This window comes from Ovis canadensis, chromosome 22 (assembly GCF_042477335.2).
Source record: "Ovis canadensis isolate MfBH-ARS-UI-01 breed Bighorn chromosome 22, ARS-UI_OviCan_v2, whole genome shotgun sequence".
In the NCBI taxonomy this organism is placed as follows: Eukaryota; Metazoa; Chordata; class Mammalia; order Artiodactyla; family Bovidae; genus Ovis; species Ovis canadensis.
The window spans coordinates 23,172,777-23,197,838 of record NC_091266.1 but is presented as its reverse complement, the minus strand read 5'-3'; the positions used below and the strand labels follow the sequence as shown (position 1 = coordinate 23,197,838).

Here is a 25,062-nt window from a genome sequence, read left to right as displayed (position 1 = left end):
TATTTATTTATTTATTTTACTTTACATTATTGTATTGGTTTTGCCATACATTGACTTGAATCTGCCATGGGTGTACATATGTTCCCCATCCTGAACCCCTCTTCCTCCTCCCTCCCCATCCCATCCCTCTGGGTCATCCTTTTAAGTGTTTTAAATCTATCGGGTTTCTTTGTATTAATAAAAGTTTATCTGTACTAGGGTTGTTGTTCAGTTGCAAAGTCATGTCCAATTCTTTGTGATTCTATGGACTGCAGCACACCAGGCTTCCCAATCCTTCACTGTCCCTCGGAGTTTGCTGAAACTCATGTCCATTGAGTTGGCGATACAATTCAAACATCTTATCCTCTATTGCCCCCTTCTCCTCCTGCCCTCGATCTTTTCCAGTGAGTTGGCTCTTCATATCAGGTGACCAAAGTATTGGAGCTTCAGCTTTAGCATCAGTCCTTCTAATGAACATTCAGGGTGAATTTCCTTTAGGATTTATTGGTTTGATCTCCTTGCTGTCCAAGGGACTCTCAAGAGTCTACTCCAGCACCACAATTCAAAAGCATCAATTCCTTGGCACTCAAGCTTCTTTATGGTCCAACTTTCACATCCGAACATAAGCCCTGGAAAAACCATACCTTTTACTCTATGGACCTTTGTTGGCAAAGTGATGTCTCTGCTTTTTAATATGCTGTCTAGGTTTGTCATAGCTTTCCTTTCAAGAAGCAAGCATCTTTTAATTTCATGGCTGCAGTCACCGTTTTCTGTGATTTTTGGAGACCAAGAAGAGAAAATATGTCATGGCTTAAACATTTTCCCCATTTATTTGCCATAAAGTGGTGAGACCAGATGCCATTATCTTGTTTTTGAGTGTTGAGTTTCAAGCCAGTTTTTTCATTCTCCTCTTTCACCTTCATCAAGAGGCTCTTAAGTTCCTTTTCACTTTCTGCAGTTGGAGTGCTATCATCTGCATACCTGAAGTTGTTGATATTTCTGCCATGAATCTTGATTCCAGCTGGTGATTCATCCAGCCTGACATTTCACATGATGTACTCTACATATAAGTTAAATAAGTAGGTTGATGACGTATAGCCTTCTTGTATTCATTTCCCAGTTTTGAACCAGTCTGTTGTTCCATGTCCAGTTCTAACTGTTGCTTCTTGACCTCCATACAGGTTTCTCAGGAGACAGTTAAGGTGGTCTGGAGCACCCATCTCTTTAAGAATTCCGCAGTTTGCTGTGATCCATAAGGTCAAAGGCTTTAGCATAGTCAATGAAGCATAAGTAGACGTTTTTCTGGAATCCCCTTGCTTTCTCTTATGATCCAGTGTTATTGTTGTTTAGTTGCTCAGTCATGTCCGACTCTTTGTGACCCCATGGACTGCAGCACACCTGGCTTCCGTGTTTTTCAGCGTCTCCAGGAGCTTGCTCAGACTCAGTCCATTGAGTTTGTGATGCTATCCAACCATCTCACCCTCTGTCGTCCCTTTCTCTTCCTGCCTTCAATCTTTCTCGGCATCAAGGTCTCTTCCAATGAGTCGGCTCTTCATATCAGGTGGCCATAGTATTGGAGCTGCAGCTTCAACGTCAGTTTCTCCAAAGAATATTCAGGATTAATTTCCTTTAGGATTGACTGGTTCTGATTTCCTTGCAGTCCACAGGACTCTCAATCAAGTCTTCTCCAACAACATAGTTCAAAAGTACCAATTATTTGGTGCTCAGCCTTCTTTATGGTTCAGCTCTCACATCCATACCTGACTACTGGAAAAACCAAACTTTGACTATATGGACCTTTGTCAGCAAAGTGATGTCTCTGCTTTTTAATATGTTGTCTAGGTTGGTCATAGCTTTTCTTCCAGGGAGCAAGCTTCTTTTAATTTCATCACCATCTGCAGTGATTTTTGGAGCTCAAGAAAATAGAGTCTGTTACTGTTTCCATTGATTCCCCATCTATTGGCCATGAAGTGATGGGACTGGATGCCATGATCTTTGGTTTTTGAATGTTGAGTTTTCAATTAGCTTTTTCACTCTCCTCTTTTACCTTCATCAAGAGGTTATTTAGTTCCTCTTCACTTTCTGCCATAAGGGTGGCATCATCTGCATATCTGAGGTTATTAATATTTCTCCCAGCTGTCTTGTTTCTGGCTTGAGCTACATCCAGCCTGGCATTTCACATGATGTACTCTACATATAAGTTAAGTGTGCAGGGTGACAATATGTAGGCTTGACGTACTCCTTCTCCAATTTTGAACCAGTTTGTTGTTCCATGTCCAGCTCTAACTATTGCTTCTTGACCTGAATACATGTTTTGCAGGAGGCAGGTAAGTAAGGTAAGGTGGTATCGTATTCCCATCTCTTGAAGAATAGTCCAGTTTGCTGTGATCCACAACAGTAAAAACTTTTGCACAATGAAGCTGAGGTAGATGTTTTTCTGGAACTCTCTTGCTTTCTATGACCTACTGGATGTTGGCAATTTGGTTTCTGGTTTCTCTGCCTTTTCTCAATCCAACTTGAACATCTGGAAGTTCTTGTTTCATGTACTCTTGAAGCCTTGCTTGGAGAACTTTGAGCATTACGTTGCTAGTATGTGAAATGAGTGAGATTGTAGGTAGTTCGAACATTCTTTGGCATTGCCCTTCTTTGGAATTGGAATGAAAACTGATCTTTTCCAGTCCTGTGGCCACTGCTGAGTTTTCCAAATTTGCTGGCATATTGAGTGCAGCACTTTCACAGCATCATCTTTCAGGATTTGAAATAGCTCCACTGGAATTCTATCACCTCCTCTAGCTTTGTTCGTAGTGATGCTTTCTAAGGCCCACTTGACTTCACATTCCAGGATGTCTGGCTCTAGTTGAGTGATGACACCATCATGGTTACCTGGGTCATGAAGATCTTTTTTGTATAGTTCTTCTGTGTATTCTTGCCATCTCTTCTTAATATCTTCTGCTCTGTTAGTTCCATGCAATCTATCCTTTATTGTGCCCATCTTTGCATGAAACATGCCCTTAGTATCTCTAAAAATCTTGAAGAGATCTCTAGTCTTCCCCATCCTGTTGTTTTCCTCTATTCCTTTGTATTGTTCACTTAAGAAGGCTTTCTTATCTCTCCTTGCTATCCTCTGGAACTCTGCATTAAAATGAGTATATCTTTCCTCTTCTCCTTTCCTTTCACTTCTCTTCTCTCCTCTATTTGTAAGGCCTCCTCAGACAACTGTTTTGCTTTAGTGCATTTGTTTTTCTTGGGGATGGGTTTGATCACTGCCTCCTGTACCATGTTACAAACCTCTGCACAAAGTTCTTCAGGTACTCTGTCTATCAGATCTAATCTCTTGAATCTATTTGTCACTTCCACTGTTTAAACACAGATTTGGTTTAGTCCTCTTAGAGGAAGTCGTCATTAATTCCACTATAGAGCCGCCAAACAGACCACCCACAAACTGGAGAACAGTTATACAAAGGAAGTTCTCACACTGTTGCAAAAGTTCTAGGGCCCACAACAGATTTTCCAATCTGGGGTTCTGGTGAAGGGACTGAGAACCCCCAGGGAATTTGACTTGGAAGGTCAGTAGGATTTCATTGCACAACTGCCACAGGGCTCTTGGAGGGCACAAGAAAACCTTGTGTGCACCAGGACAGAGGAGAAAGGAGCAGTGACCCCAGAAGAGGCTGAGCTTGACTTTCCCTTGAGTGTCCAGGAGGCCCTGGCAGAGGCGTGGGTTGACAGTGGCCTGCCACAGGGTCAGGGCATTGACTACAACAGTCCTGAGAGTTGGGGCATGCTGGCATAAGTCCTTATAATCCAATGAACAGCAGCATTTGATCTCTGGTTCCTCTGCCTTTTCTGAATCCAGCTTGTACATCTGGAAGTTTGCTGTTCAGGTATTTTTGAAACCTAGCTTGAAGGATTTTGAGCATTACCTTGCTAGCATGTGAAATGAGTGCAATTTTGCAATAGTTTGAAAATTCCTTGGCATGGCCCTTCTTTGGGACTGGAATGAAAACTGACCTTTTCCAGGCCTGAGTCTGGAATACAGTTAGCTGGGTGCAATAGATTAGAAGGGTGAGTAACAAAAATGAATTAAGGCAAAGTGTGGGTTTTTTTTTAACATTCAAGATAAAGCCTCTATTTTTATAGTTTCCATATAAGCAGTATATCTAGTATGTCTTCCTTTATCTTACTGGGTTTGTGCTAGAAGAGCTACCACTTCCTCTTTCCTTCCTATGGCCAAAGATACATTAGTAAGTTAACAGTCTACAATGAGAGGTGAACCAGATGTCCATGGAGTCATTTGACTTCAGCTGACAAACAGTGAGACAGAATCTATAATGTTATGCTTTAACAAGGATTCCAACCAGCAAGAATAGTGTTTGTTTTGGTTTTTAATTTACATTGTCTTCTCTTTTCCTGCAAATTCTGGGCCATTAGTGACAGTTATTAATACCATGCTAAGATTCTATGAGGAATCTAGATTAAGAACCTCTGGCTAATTGAATAATCTTTTTCTGCACTATGCATCTCTGCAGAATTTTGCTCTTTAGGGACCTCATTTCAGAATATTCTAAAGTACATAAGGCTGGCTGCTTTTGAATTACCAAGAAAACAAATTATATAAAAAGAATTTAATAAACATTTTTGATTCATTAATGCATGTGTATTTTTTAACACATTAAATAATACCTAACAATGTATCTATCAACTGCCATGAGTTTGAGTGGAAAGTATAGTTTTTAAGATTTCTGAAACAGCTATTATATAAAATATAACTTTTGTTTGTGACAAAGTCACAAGAACTGTTAATGCTTGTATGGCCTATTACTATGGAAATGCTTCATTTTTTCAGAGGTCAGTAAAAGCAAAGATTATATACACACACACACACACACACGTGCATATATATATTCAGTTCAGTTCAGTCACTCAGTCATGTCCGACTCTTCGCGACCCCATGAATTGCAGCATGCCAGGCCTCCCTGTACATCATCAATATTAGGTTTATATATATATATGTGTGGGTATATATACATATATATATATTTATGTGTGTATATCTATATATATAGAAATATATACATATATTTCTATATGCATAGATATAGATATAATCTATTAGGTTAAGAACTTTTGAGCTGGACCATGAAGTTTGATTAAAGAGACTGACAAAGACAAAGATTCAGTGTCAGGTTTATTTAGGAAAGGTCCCAGTTTGTGGGAAGACTAGATATACAGCACCAGGAATTTGATTTTTGACTCTATAAAAACTACTGTAAATTTCATAGCAGAGGGATATTTTATGAGAAGAGTATCAAGGAAAATGATTCTAATATCTTTGCTGGTTTGTTTGGTGGCAAAGAATCCAGAAAAGGAGCTCTATGTTAGTTGTGAACAAAGGCTTAGAAAAGGCTTCTAGTTATGGAATAAATATAATTGAGTAGATTAAGTATGCTGACAGTAAGAAGGATTTATAGTCATTGATCTCATGACTGAATGATGATTTTGGTGGTGTTAATCATTCAATGAAGTTGGGAAGGGATTGACGGTAATTTGGGAAGGAAAATGAGGTCATGCTTGATGAAAAATGTTGGTGTGAGTGTCCTAAAGGGAGTAGGAGAAAGGCTGTTTGAAAAATAATGGAGGTCAAATCATCTGAATGTTCAACATTCTCAAGGGGCAATACGATCCTATATATGGCATTAATGGTTAGTCTTAAAACTGAGCCATTACTATGTGCCTGTGGTAAGTCCTTGTTATTTTATAATTTACATTCCATATGATTTACTAATTTAAGATATTCAGTGGCTTTTATTAATAGTATTTTTATAATGTGTGCATCCATCACCAGAGCCAAATTTAGAACATTTTCATTATTGTAAAACAAATGTTGTAACCCCTACACCATCATACCACAGTCCTTCATCTCTCCCAGCCATTAGCAACTAGTCATCCACGTTCAGTTCCCCGTGAATTTGCCTATTCTGGACATGAAGTATAAATGGAACCAGACTTGGGTCTACTCATCTACAGCACCGTAAAGCCAGGTTGTGGCAAAGGAAAGCACGATGTTTATTACCAGGCAAAAAGCAAGAAGAATGGGCAGCTAATGGGTGAAAGACCCAACTCCCTGGTGGCAACATTTGGGATGAGGGATGCAGGGTGCATGGCTTTCTTTTAGTTCCAGTCAGTCTAGGGTCTCTGTCCTCCTGATCAGCATCTTCCACCTAGGTAAGGGTCTTAGTTTCTGCACGACAGCTCAAAGGTATACAGTAGATTGTTACATATATCCTTTGAGGGGGAGCTAGGACTCTGCTTAGTGCTGAACTATTGTTTAAGTTATCATTACTTTTATTGTTTGACTGCTTTTCCTTTGTTTCTTCATTCCCTTGCTTTCCTAATTAACTGCTTGAGTTTACTCTTTTGGAAACTAGGAGAAATGGAAAACATAGAGCAGCTTTTGTACTTAGGAGGGCCCCACAGGGTCCTGCTTGGTTTCAGTTATATGTGGTCCTAATCACTTGCTTCTGTCAGTTAGCATGCTTTCGAGGTTGATCCATATTGTAGCCTGAGTCAGTACTTCATTCTTTACTATGGCTTGACAGAATTCCACATTTTGTTTACCTATGTATCAACTGATAAAACTCTCTTACTGCAAGACTTGAATTTGCCATTTCCCCTGACTGCCATCTAGAGGGGTGTTCAGCAGTTTTATTCCACCTTCAGTTTAACTTGTTAAAATATTATCCTGGTTTCAGCTTATTTTGTTCTCAGTGATACACAAGGACAAAGTTCATTTTCTTTGTGTTGGGAATAACTTTCAAGCCAAATCTTCTCATTCCTAACCTGTTCCAGGCCATTTGAACAACTGCTTTTGAGAGAGTAAGTTCTTTTATTTTTCATTTTTTAATACCTGTTCAGAGTATTTTTCAGGCTGTGTGGTTCTCCTTTGTTTTTTGTCTGCTTTTTAAAAATGTGAAGATAGGCGAGTGCTTGCTGTATGCTCTAGAGAATCATAATTACTTTAAAGGGGGTAGAAATACAAATGTCACATCAAGGGTAATCTAAGCTATGAAATAAAAATTTGGATTGTGAGAAATGTATTGTTCTGCTGGGTAAAGTAAGTTACAGTACAAAAATACTTTTACCAAGTAGAGTGGGAGGTTGACGCTTTTTTTTATTACAGTTGATACTTTAGCAAGCATAAATTAATCCAAGTAAAAGTTGTAATTGTCCCTCTCATATCTGTGGTTTTGGGTGAAGAAGAAATGGATAGCTTTATTGCTTTGCCCAGCAAAGGGGGAGACAGCAGGTTCCTGCCCTTGAAAACTGTGTGTTCAAGCCCAGAAGGATTTCTTAAGGAGTTTATAGCAGTGGTTCAAGGGCAGAGTTGTTGATCAGATTAGGTGTGTGCAGGGTTTGCACTCCTTTATTCTGGTCTCAGATAATTTCTTGACGAGCTCTCTGGTGCCTTTAGTCTGGTCTCAGGTGGTCTTGGAATGAAAAATGCTAACTCTGCTTGTTGGAGGGTTTAGTTTGTAAAGAACACAAAGATATTGTTATGTGTATCTTTGAGGTGGAACCAGGACTCTGCCCCAAGGCTACACTATTGTTTCTTGACTGTTCTTGTCTCTGCATCTACTCCCTTCCCTGATTAATTCCTCACACCTGCCCTTTGGGAATCAGGGAAGGTCATGGAGGCTGGAATCCTACAAACAAGAAATGAGGTTCATGGAAAGGCTTCTATGCCCAGCAGCCCCACAGATTCCTGCTCCATGTCGATAGTACTGAAGTTTTCACTATTGAAAAATGTCCACATCTAAGTGGACCCATGCAGTTCAAACCTGAATTGCTCAAGGGTCAGCTGTACTGTTTTTCCTTCTTCTGGACTCTATAGGCAGTATAAAACAAAATCCTCAGGCTTCCCTGAAGCATGATCACCCCAGTGGTCAGTTTCACTAACACTCCCATTTATTCACTCATGAGAATTTTCTAATCTATTTACAGCCAGTCACTGCAGGATTAAATGACTGGCCCTTCAATTAGTTTAGTGGATACTAATATGTGTAGAGAGCTTGATCACACACCAAACTCTGACATAAATTTCACGTATTAATTCTGTGAAACAGGTAGCTGTTCCCATTGCCCTGGTGTAGAAACTGAATGTCTAAAGGTCTGACATGTCAAGAGCAGTGAGAACCAGAATATTAGTTTAGAAGTTGTGATTTCAGAATTCTTTTTCTGCCTCCTAAGAGCCATTAAAAGGTATTAGGTGAACTTAGATAAAGGAGACATAATCTCTGATTGAAGCAACATCATTCTGGTCACTGAATTCTTTTCTAACCTTCCTAGCCTTAGGTGAAATTGGATTAAGCACCCATTTCACATCCTGTGAAAAGACTGATGTCCTCCCCTCAAATATCTGCCAATTTCTGAGTCCTTAGTTTCTTATAATTACACAATTTACATAGATACTATAGGGTTTCCTGCTTTCCAGCTCCCCATTATCACTCATTCTTCATTTCCTTGCTTTTCTGTTTATTGATGTATCCAAGCAGTGGATCTTTCCTCAAGCTTTTATCTTCCTCCAAGGCCTTTACACAGGAAATTAGTGTGAAGCAGATTAATTTGGAGAGAAATGTAGGACATTAATTCTGGCAACAACTAACTGAATATTGTACATTAGACATCCCTCCTACTAAAAATCTTGAAGCCTCTCTCAACATGAAGCTTTCCTGCCTGCCCCTTTCTCTGAAATCTCCAGTTTCTTGCTCATGTTTTTCTTTTTATTGCTTCTGCTCATCTATCACTCTTCTCCTTTCCACTCCTGAATCTTATGAACCAAAACCTTGAACCCTGCTTCTTTTTTCCTTAAAACGGCTTATCAAAGTGTTTTTTCTTTAAAAAGAAGTACAGTTTCCTCAAGAACTGTTTTTTAACCTATGTATTTTTATCTTGGCACATGCATTATCTAATTATCAAAACCTATTAAGTTCTATTATACCAAATTTTTAGTGAGATAATTGATACATTAGAGAGTTAAATAACTTATCCCAGATCTTTCAACCATTCAGCAGTAGAGTCAGAACCTGATAGTCTCAAGTGTGCCTGGAAAAATGCTGATGTCACTCTAACATCAGCAGGATACTCTTGTAAGTCTTGCTTCAAAAATTTTTATAATCATTTCTATTTCAGGTGACATCTGCTGGGGAAAATAAGTCAGTAAAGTAGCTTTGCATGTTTATTCTAATTCTATTCTAATAGCGACATGGATTACTTAAATATTGCAACCTGGTGCTAGCCTTTTTTTAGCTTGCAATTTATATCTGGTAGAGATTCTTTTTTTAAGTGGAAGTCAAAATTGTCCCTTTAAAGGTAGAGCATTTTATACACATGTGGACATAGTTCATTTCAGAGTTTCTCAACGTTGGCACTGCTTGCAATCTTGCACTGAATAATGCTTGCTTGTAGGGGCTGACATGTGTATTGGAGAATGTTGAGTGATGTTCCTCTACTCTCTAGATGCCAGAAGAACCTCCTTAGTTTCAAAACTTTCATAGAACCAAACAAGTATCTCCAGATGTTTCTAAATGGCCTCTAGGGTTAAAAGTGACCCCATTTGAGAACCATAGTGTTAGGTCCAAAAGTCTCCCCAACTGAATACTATTACATAAGAAACACAGAAATCATACGATGTGTCCGCATAGGTCCGATACTGATCATAGTGTTTGTCACGTGCTAAAGGAACTACAGACATGGCCATTCATCGGTTAGACTAATGAGGTGCTCATGTATCATGGAAGTAATAGAACAAAAATACATTGTGAATGACAAGAATGGAGCTTAATAAACTTGAGGCCGTCACATTATCTATTCAACTCTTGTTATTCAGGGAATGTTTAGACTACTTCCTATGTCTTCCCTATGTGTGAATCTCTCTGATCTGTCCTGTCTTTGGTTTTCTTCATCACTAGAAGTTGAATTAGTCCACTGATATTTATCTAGTGCCTTTGGAGTACTTTAAAGTGCTAGGATTTCTAAACATGAGATGTAGAAAGATTATGGAATCATCATGCTTGTCTTGTGAAGTCTTTCCAGAGTTCTGTTCATGTCTGGTCAACGGCTGAGTCATCTACAGTAGATTTAGTCAATTCTTACTCCTTCAATATCTCTAAGGACAGAAATGTTGTAATGTAATTTGTTCATTCCAGACTTTCATTCCGCTGGTTCAGATGATTTTCTGTATCCGGCTTGGTTAAATTTCATTCCCTTTCCTCCCGTAGCTTTCCTTTGTGGATAAGCGCATATGCCCTAAGACTTCATAAAAAGTGAAAGTGAAAAGTTGCATCCAACTCATTGTGACCACATATTCTATACAGACCATGGAATTCTCCAGGCCAGAATACTGGAGTGGGTGCCCGTTCCCTTCTCCAAGGGATCTTCCCAACCCCCATCTCCTACACTGCAGGCAGACTCTTTACCAGCTGAGCCACAGGGAAGCCCAAGACCTCAGAGTTAGAAGCCAAAACAAAAATGAGTTTCACGTTTATTAATGTCATGTTAACCTCTCTCTCTTCTTCCTTTTAGTTCCCGTGAGATTTTTAGTTCTAGATACATCACTTATGTTTTTGATTCTCTGATTATTAAGTACACCGGTATTGATTTTATTTCATATTCAATATGTATTACAATCAATTGTAATTTAGTGTAATGAAAAATTGGATCTAATGTATTTATAGCAGTCATGACCAGAAGGGAAATCAGATTTTCCTGATTGAAAGAGAAAACAGAGGTCTTCACTCATGTAGCTTCAACCTCGACTAGCCTCTTATGCCTCAGACTAAGCTTCATTCCATTTGGATGACTAGTACTTTTGTGCTTCTAGGAAGAATCTCTATGATTATGTAAGAAAAGTGACTCCTGTGAATGGGAAGCTTGGCCCCATGTAAAGCATCATAAGGATGTGATGGTTACAGAAACTGTGAAAACACAGATAGTTTAGGGAAGAAGTTACTTCTGTTTGGCTCTTTCTCTTGCTTTCTCTTATCTTTAATCTCTAATGTGTGTGCATGCTAAGTGGCTTCAGTCCTGTCCAACTCTCTGAGACCCTATGGACTGTAGCTCACCAGGCTTCTCTGTCCATGGGATTCTCCAGGCAAAATACTGGCGTTGGGCTTCCATTCCTTCTCCAGGGGATCTTCTTGACCCAGGGATGGAACCTTCGTCTCTTTTGTCTCCTGCACTGGCAGGCGGGTTCTTTACCACTAGCGCCACCTGGGAAGCCCAATCTTTAATAAGATACTGGTAAACTAAAAACCAACAAACAAAAACTAAAGTAAACTCACCTAATAGTAAATACTAAAACAGGGCAATTTTTCACAAACTTTTGTTAAATTTCCAAACAATGATTTCCAATCCAAATTAACACCTCATCAAAAGAACAGGAGCTTAGGTCCAGAGAGACTATATCCTTTTGGACTTGGAATCAAGCTTAAACAGAAAACTGATAAGGTGCTGACCCACTGCCCTTCTTTAATTTGAGAATAAATTACCATCTAATAGTGAGACTGTCTTTTTCCTTCTTGCTGCTGCTACTGCTGCTGCCAAGTCACTTCAGTCGTGCCCGACTCTGTACGACCCCATAGACGGCAGCCCACCAGGCTCCCCCGTCCCTGGGATTCTGCAGGCAAGAACACTGGAGTGGGTTGCCATTGCCTTCTCCAATGCATGAAAGTGAAAAGTGAAAGGGAAGTCGCTCAGTCGTGTCTGACTCCTAGCGACCCCATGGACTGCAGCCTACCAGGCTCCTCCGTCCATGGGATTTTACAGGCAAGAGTACTGGAGTGGGTTGCCATTGCCTTCTCCATTTATACTGACTTAAAGAAGACATATGTAAATAACTGACAAGACGTATTCTTAAGGAAGATTATCTAAGACTATCATCTGCCCCTAGAAAGGAGAAGGCTTTTTCCCTTTAGTTAGCCCATAGTAGCCTTAAGGAGTTCTACTTTCTTCCACAAGTGACCGCACTCCTAACCTAAAATGACAAGGCAAGTTCAATATAGTAGTATTCTTAATCCATCGAGGAAGCAGAGAGTAAGTTCTAAACATTCTCATCACAAGGGGCAAAAAAAACCCAACAACTGTATTTGTGAGATGACATATGTTAACTAAACTTATGGTAGTAATCTTCTCATAACATATGCATATCTTCTCCTAGAGAAAATATACCCATGCTGATCACAGCACCGCTCAGCCATCTCAATGTTAAATGTTCCTATTGAATATATTAGCCATAGAAACCCTCATGAGAGAATACATAATGTAAAAATTGTGTTCTCAAACCTACAACATCATAAAAGTATTAGACAATGAAGGAGATGGAAGATCTTGTCTAGATGGGACCTTTGATAGAACAACTGTCTCCCTTTAATGACCAATCAAGCTGTCCTGCATGTTCCAACCAAGATTATTAGAACTCAGCACAGAGTATTCATAATTAGCTTATTGCCAACCATTCTGTCTCAGCCTGCCAGTAATAAATCTCTAAACTGATCGGTCTTATTTGTGAAAGTCCTTATGGCCCCAAACTACAGATTAGTTGAAAAAAAATGCCAATAAAGTCGGGAGACTCTGGGTCTTCTTGTAAATTCAATACCTTCTTTTATTTATAGAAACTACTGATTCTTATTTAAAAAAAAGAAAGTATGGGCTTTCCAGGTGGTGCTAGTGGTAAACAACCTGCCTGCCAATGCAGGAGACATAAGAGATGAGAGTTTGATCCTTGGGTCAGGGAGATCCCCTGGAGGAGGGCATGGCAACCCACCGCAGTATTTTTGCCTGGAGAGTTCCATGTACAGAAGAGTCTGGTGGGCTACAGTCCATGGGGTCATAAAGAGTTGGACACAACTGAGCAACTTAGCAGCAGCATGGATTCTTCATTATGGATCTGTTATTACTGACCATCTCCCCGAAGTGGTACATAAATTGTGGTGCCAAAAAGCAAGAGGTAGGTTAATTATTGTTCAGTGTGGCAAAATTTAGGACTTTTGACTCAGCCCATTTTACATCATAAATGAGCATGTGGTACCTGAAGTAAAATAAAAAGTACACTCAAGTTGCTGTGATAAAGCTTTCAACTATTCGTGCAGGAGTGATATCAAGAGTCAAGTGAAACTATAAATAACCATCAAGGCTTTCTTTAATCCAATATTCTAACATGTCTCACACAAACAACTTTAACAGTTTAGCAGAGTTCAGATAAAAATAACTTGAATGTTTCTTCATTTTTCTTTCCTGGTAGAGATAGGGCATAGTAAAAACAATAGCAATATAGTATCACATTTAAAAAAATGAATAAAAAGAACAAGTAAAGAAGATACAGATTAACTACATTTTGGATTATTTTTAGTACCTCAAGTAACAGTCCTAATAGCCTCTAGACATTGTTGAGTTTAGCCAGGGAAAATAATGGAAAAAGTTTAGACCACTATTAGGAGCTTTTTGTTTTTATTTATTTTTATTAGAGTATAATTGCTTTACAGTGTTGCATTAGTTTCTGTTGACTATCATTAATTATCATTGTGAAGTGACTCACAGTGATGATCTGAGGTAGTTTCATTAAAATGTATTCTTAAAGTTAATATCAAATTATAAGCATAGAAAAACCTCCATACTGGGCCATTTATTGAGGGCTGTAAGCCTCTGCATAAGCGTGCTAAGTATTCTGCCTATTTGACTTTTTCCTTATTTGTTTCCCCACATCTGTCCCCTCACAACCAAAACAGCCACATACAGGCCCACCTGCTTTCCATGCACCTGGACTCCATTTAAAAGAAATCTTGTTTTTAGACACAGAGGGGAAGAGAAAGGAATGTAAATGAAGAGGGTGGCTTCAAGATGAAGCTAAAGACTTTAAGGGAAGTTGATTAGGTCGACATTGGAACCATTCATTGTGTGTATGCAGTAAAATTTGACTATCTTATTTTTAATTTTTTTAAGTGACCCACTGAGTCTGTATAGGCTATACTTGGAATTCCTTTGTAAATGTATTGTTGCACGTGCCTGCTCAGTCATGTCTGACTCTCTGTGACCCTGTGGACTGTAGCCTGCCAAACTCCTCTCTCCACGGAATTTTCAGGCAAGAACATTGGAGTGGATTGCCATTTCCTACGCTATGTAAATGTATAATCACTTCTAGGTTTGCTTCATGGCTGGTGTGTGTGGCACATTGTATCAGTTATGAATTCAGCTTTTTAAAATTTTTAAATATATAAGATTTTATCTCACGTATTTGAACAATTCTGATGCTGGGAGGGATTGGGGGCAGGAGGAGAAGGGAACGACAGAGGATGAGATGGCTGGATGGCATCACGGACTCGATGGACGTGAGTCTGGGTGAACTCCGGGGGCTGGTGATGGACAGGGAGGCCTGGCGTGCTGCGATTCATGGGGTCGCAAAGCGTCGGACACGACTGAGCGACTGAACTGGACGGAACTGATGACTTCATAAATATATTATTTGTAGGTAAAACTGGGTAGATTTTTAAAAAGGAAGGAGTAAATGTAAAGCTAAAGCTCTAAAAAGTTAAATATTACAGGAAGCATATAGATTAAAGGGGGTAATTTATGGAGACAGTGTATGAAGCCCTGACGTTCAGACAAACTTGGTAGTGTTAATTCTTTTCAGTCTCTAGCCACTGCCAAGCATTAGGCTCCCCTTCTGCAGCCTGTGGCTAAGTAACTGGGAAGAGTAATAAAAGGGTGAGATAAAGTATAGGATAGACTGTGTTGCCTTGTTATTTCTTCCTCCATTATATTAGGTGATGAAAGGTTTAGTGTACATAGCTTTGAATTAAAATATCTATATATATATTTAAAATTTCCTTCATGAATAGCATTTCTTTACTTTCAGGCACCAATATATATCCAGTGTACGCTGTTTCCTTAGCTTTTCCTCCTTTAGCACTTCATTTTCCAAATCTTTTGTGGAACACCGACTGTCCCAGTGTCTCTTTCTTTCCCCTCAACCTTGATAATCAGTACTTTGGTTTCCTTACAGTCCATGTTGCAGGGCTGAGAAGCAGATAAAACAGTCTTGGCCAAGTTGGACAAGATGTTTAAAAATAAAAGATACTGTGAGCTGCAACTGAATAAAGCCCAAGGGTCAAAGTAATTTCCCTTTGCATAATAGCTGCCTTACTCAGATGAAAATTCGCAATATGAAGTGTGCTGTAGAAAACACACTCACTCAATTTTTCCTTGCAAATTCAAAATGACTTTAAAATTGGATTACGAGAGTTTTCTACTATCACATTTGGAATAATTTCACATTTTGACTTTTTTATTTCTATCCCTTTTTTTTTTTTGGTGTTTTCTTTTAGTCTCCTTTCCAATCTTATCAATGATGAATTTAAGAAAAGATAATTTAGGACAAGATTTACATTTCTTGCATTGCATCTTGAGGATGATTTTGTTTTAGTTGGTAACTGCTTTGTATTTTTGAAAATGAGCCTGGCCCTCCTCTCTCCCATCTTAGAAATGCAACAAATGAAATAAAACACGAGGGAAAATCAAAATGATATGCTTTCCTTCTTCTTTTCAGATGGTAAGGTTGAAGTTACGAAAGAAGGCGTGAAGCTGTGCACCATGGGTCCCGGAAAAGTGTTTGGAGAGTTGGCTATTCTTTACAACTGTACCCGGACGGCGACCGTCAAAAGTAAGGCTATTGAAAAAAACAAACAAAAAAAAGCCTTTCAGTGTCTTCTTTCCTTTGATCTGTGAAGTGTTAGTTAATATGCCTCTTGATTTTCATCTTTATAATTTTATTAATCTAGCTTCTAATTATTGCTTAGAGATACATTTGATTTTTATCCTAAAGAGTAATTGTTAACATTGAGTTAAATTTTGTTGCTGACTTATTCAAAGAACCTTGAACTCATAAATTAGCGTTTATAAAATAGCACTCTATGAATTATAATTAAACCGGAGCAAGATGTTGCATTTTCTGCCTTAAAGTCTCAGAATCATATTTCAGTACATTTTATGTATCTGTCTATTTCGGGTTGCTTTCCCCACATAAACTTCACTTATTCATTCAGTGGTTTAGCAAAATTAAGAGGAGAAATGTCTTTCGTCTCATTCAAACCCTGAGTAAGATATCCTGAATTCTAGAATTGCGTCTGAGTATATTCTTGTCTTCAGCTGCTCATCAAGCTGTATATTATAACGTTTTTCTTTTCTACTGATTGAGCTTATTTTAAGTCAAGGCAATAAAGCAGCTTGTTTCCCTAATTTTACATGTATGTGTGTATATGATTTCTCTAGCAACTTTTATTGCTTGGCAGAAGCAGCTGCAATAGTTAGAAGGAAAAGAAGCTTGTTTTAAATATTCCTTCTTCCTGAGTACAGGATGCAATGAATGTGTAACAGACAGAGCTGGAAGCCAAAGCCGACAATGGAAGGTCCAGAGCATTTTCAGGCAGAAGTGTGTATTTAATGTTTGAAACGTTCTTCTGACATAGTATCCTGTGAATGATTGCAATCACGTTACTTTGACTAGGTTGTGTCATTAAAACAATCCCGTTGGCAAGATGACAATTAAATTGTTATTGTTAGTTTTATCTGAGCGTCACTGATGGTTTTGTATATTGCTCTTTTCCTCTCAGAAGTATGGCACATAACTGACAATATGACATGAAAACTTGGGTTGTAAAGAACTGAAGAATGCGTGGCCAGCTAGTCGTAAATTCTTACAGGTCTTGTTAGTGAATCACCTTTTTAGTCACTGAAATCGCTGCCACATCAGTGGCAACTGGGGCCCTTATAAAATCAGTCTTTCTTGACATTTTGATACTTGATGTCTGAGAACACAGAACTGTTTTGATTGATAGGCACTGCCATGTTTTTATTTCATGTGATCATTCAATTATATGACTCAAAGAATAATGAAGCCCAATGAACCATAACAGATTTTGCCAGAACTTAAACTCACTGGGAAAGTGTCTCAACTAGAGAAAAGAGCAGTGATGACTCCATTAGGTGAAAAGATTTTGCTATCATGCTTCATTTTGATGAGAAATATATTGCCTTTAGGGCAAAAATGGGCCATGATAACACCTTTGGATTAAAATAAGCTTTCTCTGAATTGTGAATACTTTTTTCAGGTTTTAAAATACCTAACTGATAAAAAATATTTTTTATATGCTGCTCATTTAATCTAACTAAAACCTTCCAAAGGCAAACAACTGATAGTAAGATGGTGCTTAATCTTGTGAAATATTAAATTGTTATTAAAGAAATACTTTAAACTGAATAGAATATTTAAATGAATTATATAGCTCAAGAAATTTTTTTGTTAAGGTGATTGCTTGGCTTCATGAAAGTCGATTTTCTTATTAAGTTCTTATAAAATGCTGTTCATTTGTACTCGCCTCTGTTGTTCTCATGTTTGATGAATTTAAGTAGACATTATGCATCTGTTCAGCAACAAGGCGCTAGGTGTTGAATACAAACTATAATCCTCACTATTTTGGGGTAAGAATTTTATCTGTCATTAAAGGGAATGAGCAATGGCTCATGTTCTTTAATTCAGACTCTTATGTCTCATGTGTGTGAGTGTGTTTGTGTGTGTGTGTTCATCATGCCCCCTTAACGTGTGGAGGATGTATTGAGAAGAGTCTATGGTTAATCATGTGCAGATACATCTCTGCATTTATAGGTGCAGAGATTTTGTGCATGCCTAAGGGATGTTATCTATTAACCTCTGAATGTCGTGTGAGAATTATAAGGTGTGAATAAAGGTCATTTGTCATTTAGGACCTTTTGTACCATCTTCTATACTGTCAAGGGAGATTGTCCTTACCAATTGGAGGCTTAAACACTATTTTAAATTTAAGTTAGACTCTCAAGCCGATCACTTTATAGCTCTCATTAGATTCCATTGTATTAGTTTTATCAAATGACCACAATCAGTGCTATCTCACTCTTTACATGTGATATTTTTTTAGTGTCCTTATTTGTTTTTTCAGATCCACTTGTTTATCAGAATTCAAAATTATGTTATCTCTTATCTATATTTTTTGTAACCATTGTTTTGCCAGTGGTGACCATTTGGAGTAACTCTCAAAATTAATTCATCTACTTGGGTGCAGTAGTCTTTTAAGTCTGAGGAAGTTCCCCTTCCTATTTAATCACTTGTCTAGCCACACGTTTTTCCTTCTCACTTACCTGGCTTTTCCCTCACTTACCTCTTTTCCCCTAATATCACTTTCATGATTGAAAATGTTGATGATCTCTCTTTATCTTTCTCCCTAGATCAGCCTGAGAGCTGCCTAGGATTTTAGTGCATTTTTAATTGCACAGTCATCACAAACTTTAGGTGACATTCAAGAGCTCCTCAATGTACGGGAGTCTTCTTTTTCACAAGAACAACTTTTTGAAATTGTATCAGGCCTTGAATAAATTCCAGTGACTTCCTCTGCTAATGAATGTGACCCAAGCACCTGTGGGTTGGCGTTTTTTTTTTTTTTTAAGTAGGATATGATTTTTTTTATATTGAAATATAATGAATGTATAACATTATATTAGTTTCAGATATACATGATTCAATATGTGAATATACTGCAAAACAATCTCCACAATACCCATCCAGTTAATATCCACCACCATATATCATTACAAAATTTCTTTTCTTGTGATTAGAACTTTCGGGTTCTGCTTTGGTACCAGCTTTTAAATATGCAACATAGAATTAACTCTAGTTACTATGTGTCCATTATATCCTCAGGACTTATTTTAAAATTGGAAGTTTGTACCATTTGACCTCTTTGACTCATTCTACCCACCCCTCACTGCGGATCCTCAGCCTCTGGCAGCCACCAATCTGTTCTCTGTATTTGAATTTTTTTTTTTTTTAAGATTCCACATATAAGTGGGATCATAATGGTGCTTGTCTTTCTCTGTCTGACTTGTTTCGCTTAGCATACTGCCCTCAGTGTTCATCCATGTTGTAGCCCGTGGCAGCATTTCCTCCTTTTCTATGACAGTAGTAGTGTTTATACGCACACCTCATTTTCTTTCCCTATTCATCAGTGGATACACAGGTTATTTCTGTCTTGGCTGTTGTAAATGTTAGTAATGTGGATGTTACCATGTGGGTTCATATCTCTTTGGGTATTAGTGTTGTTTATTTCTTGAATAAATATCCAGAAGTGGAATTGCTGGACCAGAGAGTATTAAGAGTCTTCGTTTTTTGAGAACGTCCGTACTGTTCCCATAATGGCTACACTACTTGATGTTCCCACCAAAAATGGATGAGGTTTTCCTTTTCTCCACACCCTTGCCAGCACTTGTTTATTTCTTGTCTGTTTGAAAACAGTCATTTTAACAGGTGAGAGGTGATACCTCACTGTGATTTTGATTTTCATTTTCCTAATGAATAAGTGATGTTGCACGTCTGATCATGTGCCTTCTGGCTATCAGTATGTCTTTGGGAAATGTCTATTCAAATGCGCTGGCCACCTTCTAATCAAATTGTTTGTTTTATTTGTTGATATTGTGTTGTATGAGTTCTTTATATATTTTGGATATTCAGTTCAGCTCAGTCCAGTCACTCAGCTGTTTCCGACTCTTTGCGACCCCATGGACTGCAGCATACTTGGTTTCCCTATCCATCACCAACTCCCGGAGTTTACTCAAACTCATGTTCATAGCGTCGGTGATGCCGTCCAACCATCTCATCCTCTCTCACCTCCTTTTCCTCCTACCCTCACTCTTTTCCAGTATCAGGTCTTTTCAAATGAGTCAGTTCTTTGCATCAGGTGGCCAAAGTATTGGAGTTTCAGCTGCAGCATCAGTCCTTCCAATGAGTATTCAGGACTGATACTTCAGGATGGACTGGTTGGATCTCCTTGCAGTCCAAGGGACTCTCAAGAGTCTTCTCCAACACCACAGTTCAAAAGCATCAATTTTTTGGCGCTCAGCTTTCTTTATAGTCCAACTTTCACATCCATATGTGACTACTGGAAAAACCATAGCTTTGACTGGATGGACCTTTGCTGGCAAAGTAATGTCTCTGCTTTTTAATATGCTGCCTAGGTTGGTCATAACATTAACTCATCAGATGCATGATTTGAAAGTAATTTCTTTCCCCATTCTGAAGGTTGTCTTTTCATTTTGTTGGCTTTCTTTACTCTGCAGACAGTTTTTAGTTTGTTATAGCGACACTTACTGGTTTTTGCTTCTGTTGCTTTTGCCTTTGGTGTTAAATCCAAAGAATCATCTCCCAGACTGATTTCACGGCATTTACCACTTATGTTTCCTTGTAGGAGTTTTATGGTTTCAAGTCTTACTTTCATGTCTTTAATCCAAAATATGTATTTTATTAAAGCTACCAATTGACATATGCTCTAAATTATAAGATTGTTCATAGTAATCCAGCTAAAAGAACTATGGTAGTTTGAAGTAAGCTGTTCGTTTTTCACCTGGGAAAATTCTTCTGGGATTCTTCTGAGACTAAATAAAAGTATATCATTTGTTATTATGGTCATACCAGGAGGAAGATCTGATAGCACCAAGAAGAATATTTTTTTAGAACAAAACGAAAACCATAGTGATATGGGGGATGGGGTGGGAAATCCATATTACGTTACAGAAAATCTATACTAGTAATCTACTTTTATTTTATAAAACATTGATTCTTCCTCTGAGGAATGAGAATATACAAATATGTAAAAATAATATTGATAGCATCTAACAGATGCCTTGGATTATTCATGACTTGTGTGCATGTTAAGTCGCTTGAGTCTCTTTGTGACACTATGGACTGTAGCCTGCCAGGCTCCTCTGTCCAAAGTGTTCTCCAGGCAGGAATACTGGAGTGGGTTGCCATTTCCTCCTCCGGGGAATCTTCCCTACTCGTGGATCAAACCCTCACTTCTATGTCGCCTGTGTTGGCAGGTGAGTTCTTTACCATTAGTGCCACCTGGGAAGCCCATTCATGCCTTAAATAAGTTCAAGGGTCTTTTTTTTTTTTAATTGTGATATGAAAATAGTCACTTTAATTGCATATATCCAATTACAAGCATTCCAGATACCATGGGTAGGGAAAAAATATCAGTTGTTATATTTGATTTCTATAACACCAAACAATGTTGTTTGAATTTCACATGTTTGTCTAAATATTTTAAGATGGTATAAACAAAGGAGCATTTTACCATCCATTTTCAAATGCCATGAAGGATAGGAATTTCTAATATATTCATTCAATACCCATGGCTTACTCAATTCCCATACCTAGAAGCATATCATTATCATGTTTTTCTAAGTGTCATTCCTGGCTGTGATTTCACCTTCACTACCCTCACAGCTAAGGCAATAGCAATTTACACTCACCCTGGGCCTCTTACCCTGCGTCTATGCCCAAGGTTCTCTAAAATCACAAAAATGGAGATGTTACTGGAAACATAAGATGGATGAGGCACTTATAAGAGAGATGAAGTAGTGCGTAGCCTGTTTGTACATTTGCATAAAATGTGCCTTATTTTTACCTGGGTTTCTCACAGCCAGTTCTCACAACTACACAAGAACTTTTTGACGTTTGAACCACATGCTCTTTGCTCAGACTTCAGTTGTACATGAATTTGTATTTTTGCCTGAAGGTGCTGAATTGAAGCTTGTTCCTCTTACTTTGAGTGTTCCACTGAAAGTGCCTCAAACCTTAGCCAATATATAATTCACATAATTCATTCAAAGAGACGCCAATAAAAATCCAAGACTAAAAGTTCTCTCTTTGTAGGAAAACATCTTGGTACCAGATTAGGGTGATTACCAGATACGAGTTACCTGCAGAATGGCTTTGGGGGGTGTAAATGCTCTTTTATGAATGGACTTGAGCAAAATATCTAAATAATTCTTTCTCCTTAGATTATTTATACAAGTATTTTAAAATTCCTCAGTACTACAGTACTAACAGAAAAGAACCTTAAATATGCTTACAAGAAATTTGACAAATTGGGACTTGAATAATGAATAACATCTGATTTAATGTAAATACTTTCAACTTTCCATACTTTAACCTTCCTGAGATATTTGTAAAGGGGGGGAAGCTGAGCAATTAAGATATTTCACTGTGTCAAAGATGTTTTTAAGAACAAGTTGAAAGGTTTAGATTTTCTGTTTATTTTTGTTTTTAAAATAGAGTTGAGTGTGTGCAGTAAAATGGCTTGTGTTTTCCCTTGCAGGTCTGTTTCAAACACTGCATTATTCAACCTGACTTAAGAAAATCTGCCAACTGTTAAAACCCTAAAAAGATGAATTGGGAAAAAAAAGAATTTGACTATAATTTCTTGCTCAAATAATTCTATGCACTATAAATGTAATACCTACACCTCTCAGGTCAACATATGGTGCTTTTTATTGGTAAAGAAATGCAAAGAATGAATGCCAGTTTTATTACTGATATAAAGGAACCTTAGATGAAGCTCTTAGAGTGGCTGTAAACCTTGACAGTTTCCTAAGATGACTATATCAAGAAGTAAGCAATTACATAGCTTTTAGGAAATGCCATAATAGTGTTCCATAAAGTGCCATTTTTATGATAATGATTTTCATGTTGTAAAAATGAACCAACATTGTCTACCAGTACAAGCAGTTGACATGTGTGCGGTTATTACCTGGGGTTTTAATGACCGGGAGCAACCACATACTGTCATGCTCCCCATGGGCCAGTGCAAAGGCAGAGGAGATAACTGCGTTAATGAGACAGTCTCTGTTTCATCTTCAAGAGGCAGATTAAAAAGATGCATGCTTTGCTTTCTCCCAGCCCGATGAATGCTTTACACCAAGAACCCTGAAGGAGGACACAACATCAACTTAGATGATAAAGACTAGAAATATGACCCTGCTTGCAGAAAGAATAGCTCAGTAACTTCCCAGGAGTTGTCGTTATTGTCACCATCCTGGACAATGACACAAGCAGATGATTATGGCATCATGTTGAAGAAGCAGGTACACATGTTTAGTGACTTAATTTGATAATCTTCTTCTTGGTATAATTTTCCATCACATTGGTCTATTAAAGAATACTGTGAAAATTAGTAACAGAAATCCAATAATCCCTAAGAAATAAATTTCTTTAATAAGGAAAGCAACTCACAAGGTACCAATGATGATATAACAGATGAGCATAAACAAATAGGCCTGCAAAAGCTATTCTGTGCATTCATTAACAGTTATTAAACTATAATCTTTTTCTTTTAGAGGCTGAAGCTCTTTTTCTAGTTTCTTTTGGAGGAAACTTTTATGATTAGAATTGATTTATGATTTATACTTAACTATTTCCAGAAAAAAATCTAAATCTAGTATTGACTCAGCCTGTCAAGTAGGCATATGTTAGCAGTGCTTCTTGGGATAAAAACAAAACCCTCTCACAGTCTAAGGAAGGCACTAGTGCTTAATTCCTTCTTGCATGGGAGCATGCTAAATTGCTTCAGTCATGTCTGGTTCTTTGAGACCCCGTGGACAATAACCTGCCAGGCTCCTCTGTCCATGGGATTCTCCAGGCAAGAATACTGGAGTGGGTTGCCACACCCTCCTCCAGGGGATCTTCCCAACCCAGGGATCGAACCCGGGTCTCTTATGTCTTCTGCCTTGGCAGACGGGGTCTTTACCACTAATACCACCTGGGAAGCCCCTAATTCCTTCTAAAGTTAGATAAATTACTCTTCTGTTCCATCCTTTCATTAGTCAATCATTGAATACTTTGTTTCCTATATGGAGTGAATAGTCAGGCTGTAACTGGGGTATTATTATTTTTTAAGAATCATGGGTAGTTTAATAGTAAATTCTATACAATGGGCAAGGAAGGCTGATTTTTTTTTTTTTTTTTTTACCAAATTCTATAATCCTGCAGAATTGGTAATTTTCCCACAAAGACCTGAATCATAAAAGAGCTTCCACACAGTGCAAAGTTTGTGTCAGGTTCCTTCATTCCATAATTTGATCAGAGGTAATTTTAGTATTTACTCAACTGATTGAAAGACTAAAAAGAAAAATACTAAGATCAATATTACATATTATGTAATTGTTCTTTAAATCTTTCCTGCATTGAGATGGATTCCCAATGAATGCTCAGTAGTAAAGATGGATAACAAGTGCAATTAACATCATACTAGACTCAGAGATTCGGGGATGGGTGATGGTATGTGTTAACCCCATTTTATTACTGAAGCAACTGGAGACCCAGAGCTAGTTTCAGAGGGAGGGCCAGGAGTTTGACAGAACTTTGATGTGATGTAGCTGCCACAGACCTTAAAATTTGGTCTGTAGTTCCCATTTCTTTAAAGCAAAAGTACATCCATAGGATTATTCCTATTGGCTTTAGGACTCTCTTTTCATGGAAAGTTACGCAGTAATTACAATTCACAAGTCACAGTTGTTTTATTTTTTAATTTTCAAATTATAACACATGGACTCACATTAAGTACCTCTGTTATCAAAATAATGAATTGTGTGACATACTAAAGAAAGGATCATGAGCTTAAAATCTTAGAGACACATAATGAACAATCAAAACCAAGCAAAGGATTTAATTTATGCAGTTCATTGAAATACTTAATGGGTGTTTCATGGAATGAGATTTTATTCAGTATTTGAGACATCACTAAGTAGTTATATATTTTTTCTATAAACCTAATAGTCAATTAATTTCTTTAAAGTAAGAATTATGAATACAGAGCAATTAAAAAAATTGAGCATGAATAAAAAAATAAACTTTAAAAAATATTTTTGTACATTACAAACATATCACAAGGAAAAATACTGAGTCATGTCAAAGGTGCTTGCCTTCGTTTTTCCCTTTAATTTCCTCTGCCTAGAAGAAACATAATCTCAGCAATTCATTGGTGAATCTGAGATACTTACTGTGTCTATAGGACGTCCTTTGCTGCCTGGATAAATTTCTAAGTAATCATGATGTCTGTGCTTTATAATTCCTAGCCTGTCATTCAGTCATTCTTTAATGTCCTCCTCAAAATACCCTAGTGTAATAGGTGAGACAGGCTGTTTCTGATTTTTCAGGTGAGAAAATGG

The 25,062-nt window shown here is 37.9% G+C and overlaps 1 protein-coding gene across 2 annotated transcripts in view; it reads left to right on the top strand.

Annotated features, from left to right (window-relative positions):
- The window catches only part of PRKG1 (protein kinase cGMP-dependent 1), a 1,303,224-nt gene that overhangs the window by 394,967 nt on the left and 883,195 nt on the right, over positions 1-25,062 (top strand). Inside the window, exons 1-2 of one of the 2 annotated variants that reach the window (XM_069567847.1) lie at positions 6,764-6,855; positions 15,578-15,691. In XM_069567847.1, coding sequence (XP_069423948.1) covers positions 15,622-15,691 — 70 coding nt within the window. In that variant the 5' untranslated portion in view covers positions 6,764-6,855; positions 15,578-15,621. Of the gene's footprint in view, positions 1-6,763; positions 6,856-15,577; positions 15,692-25,062 lie in introns of those variants that run through there. The other variant, XM_069567846.1, reaches the window with a different exon arrangement.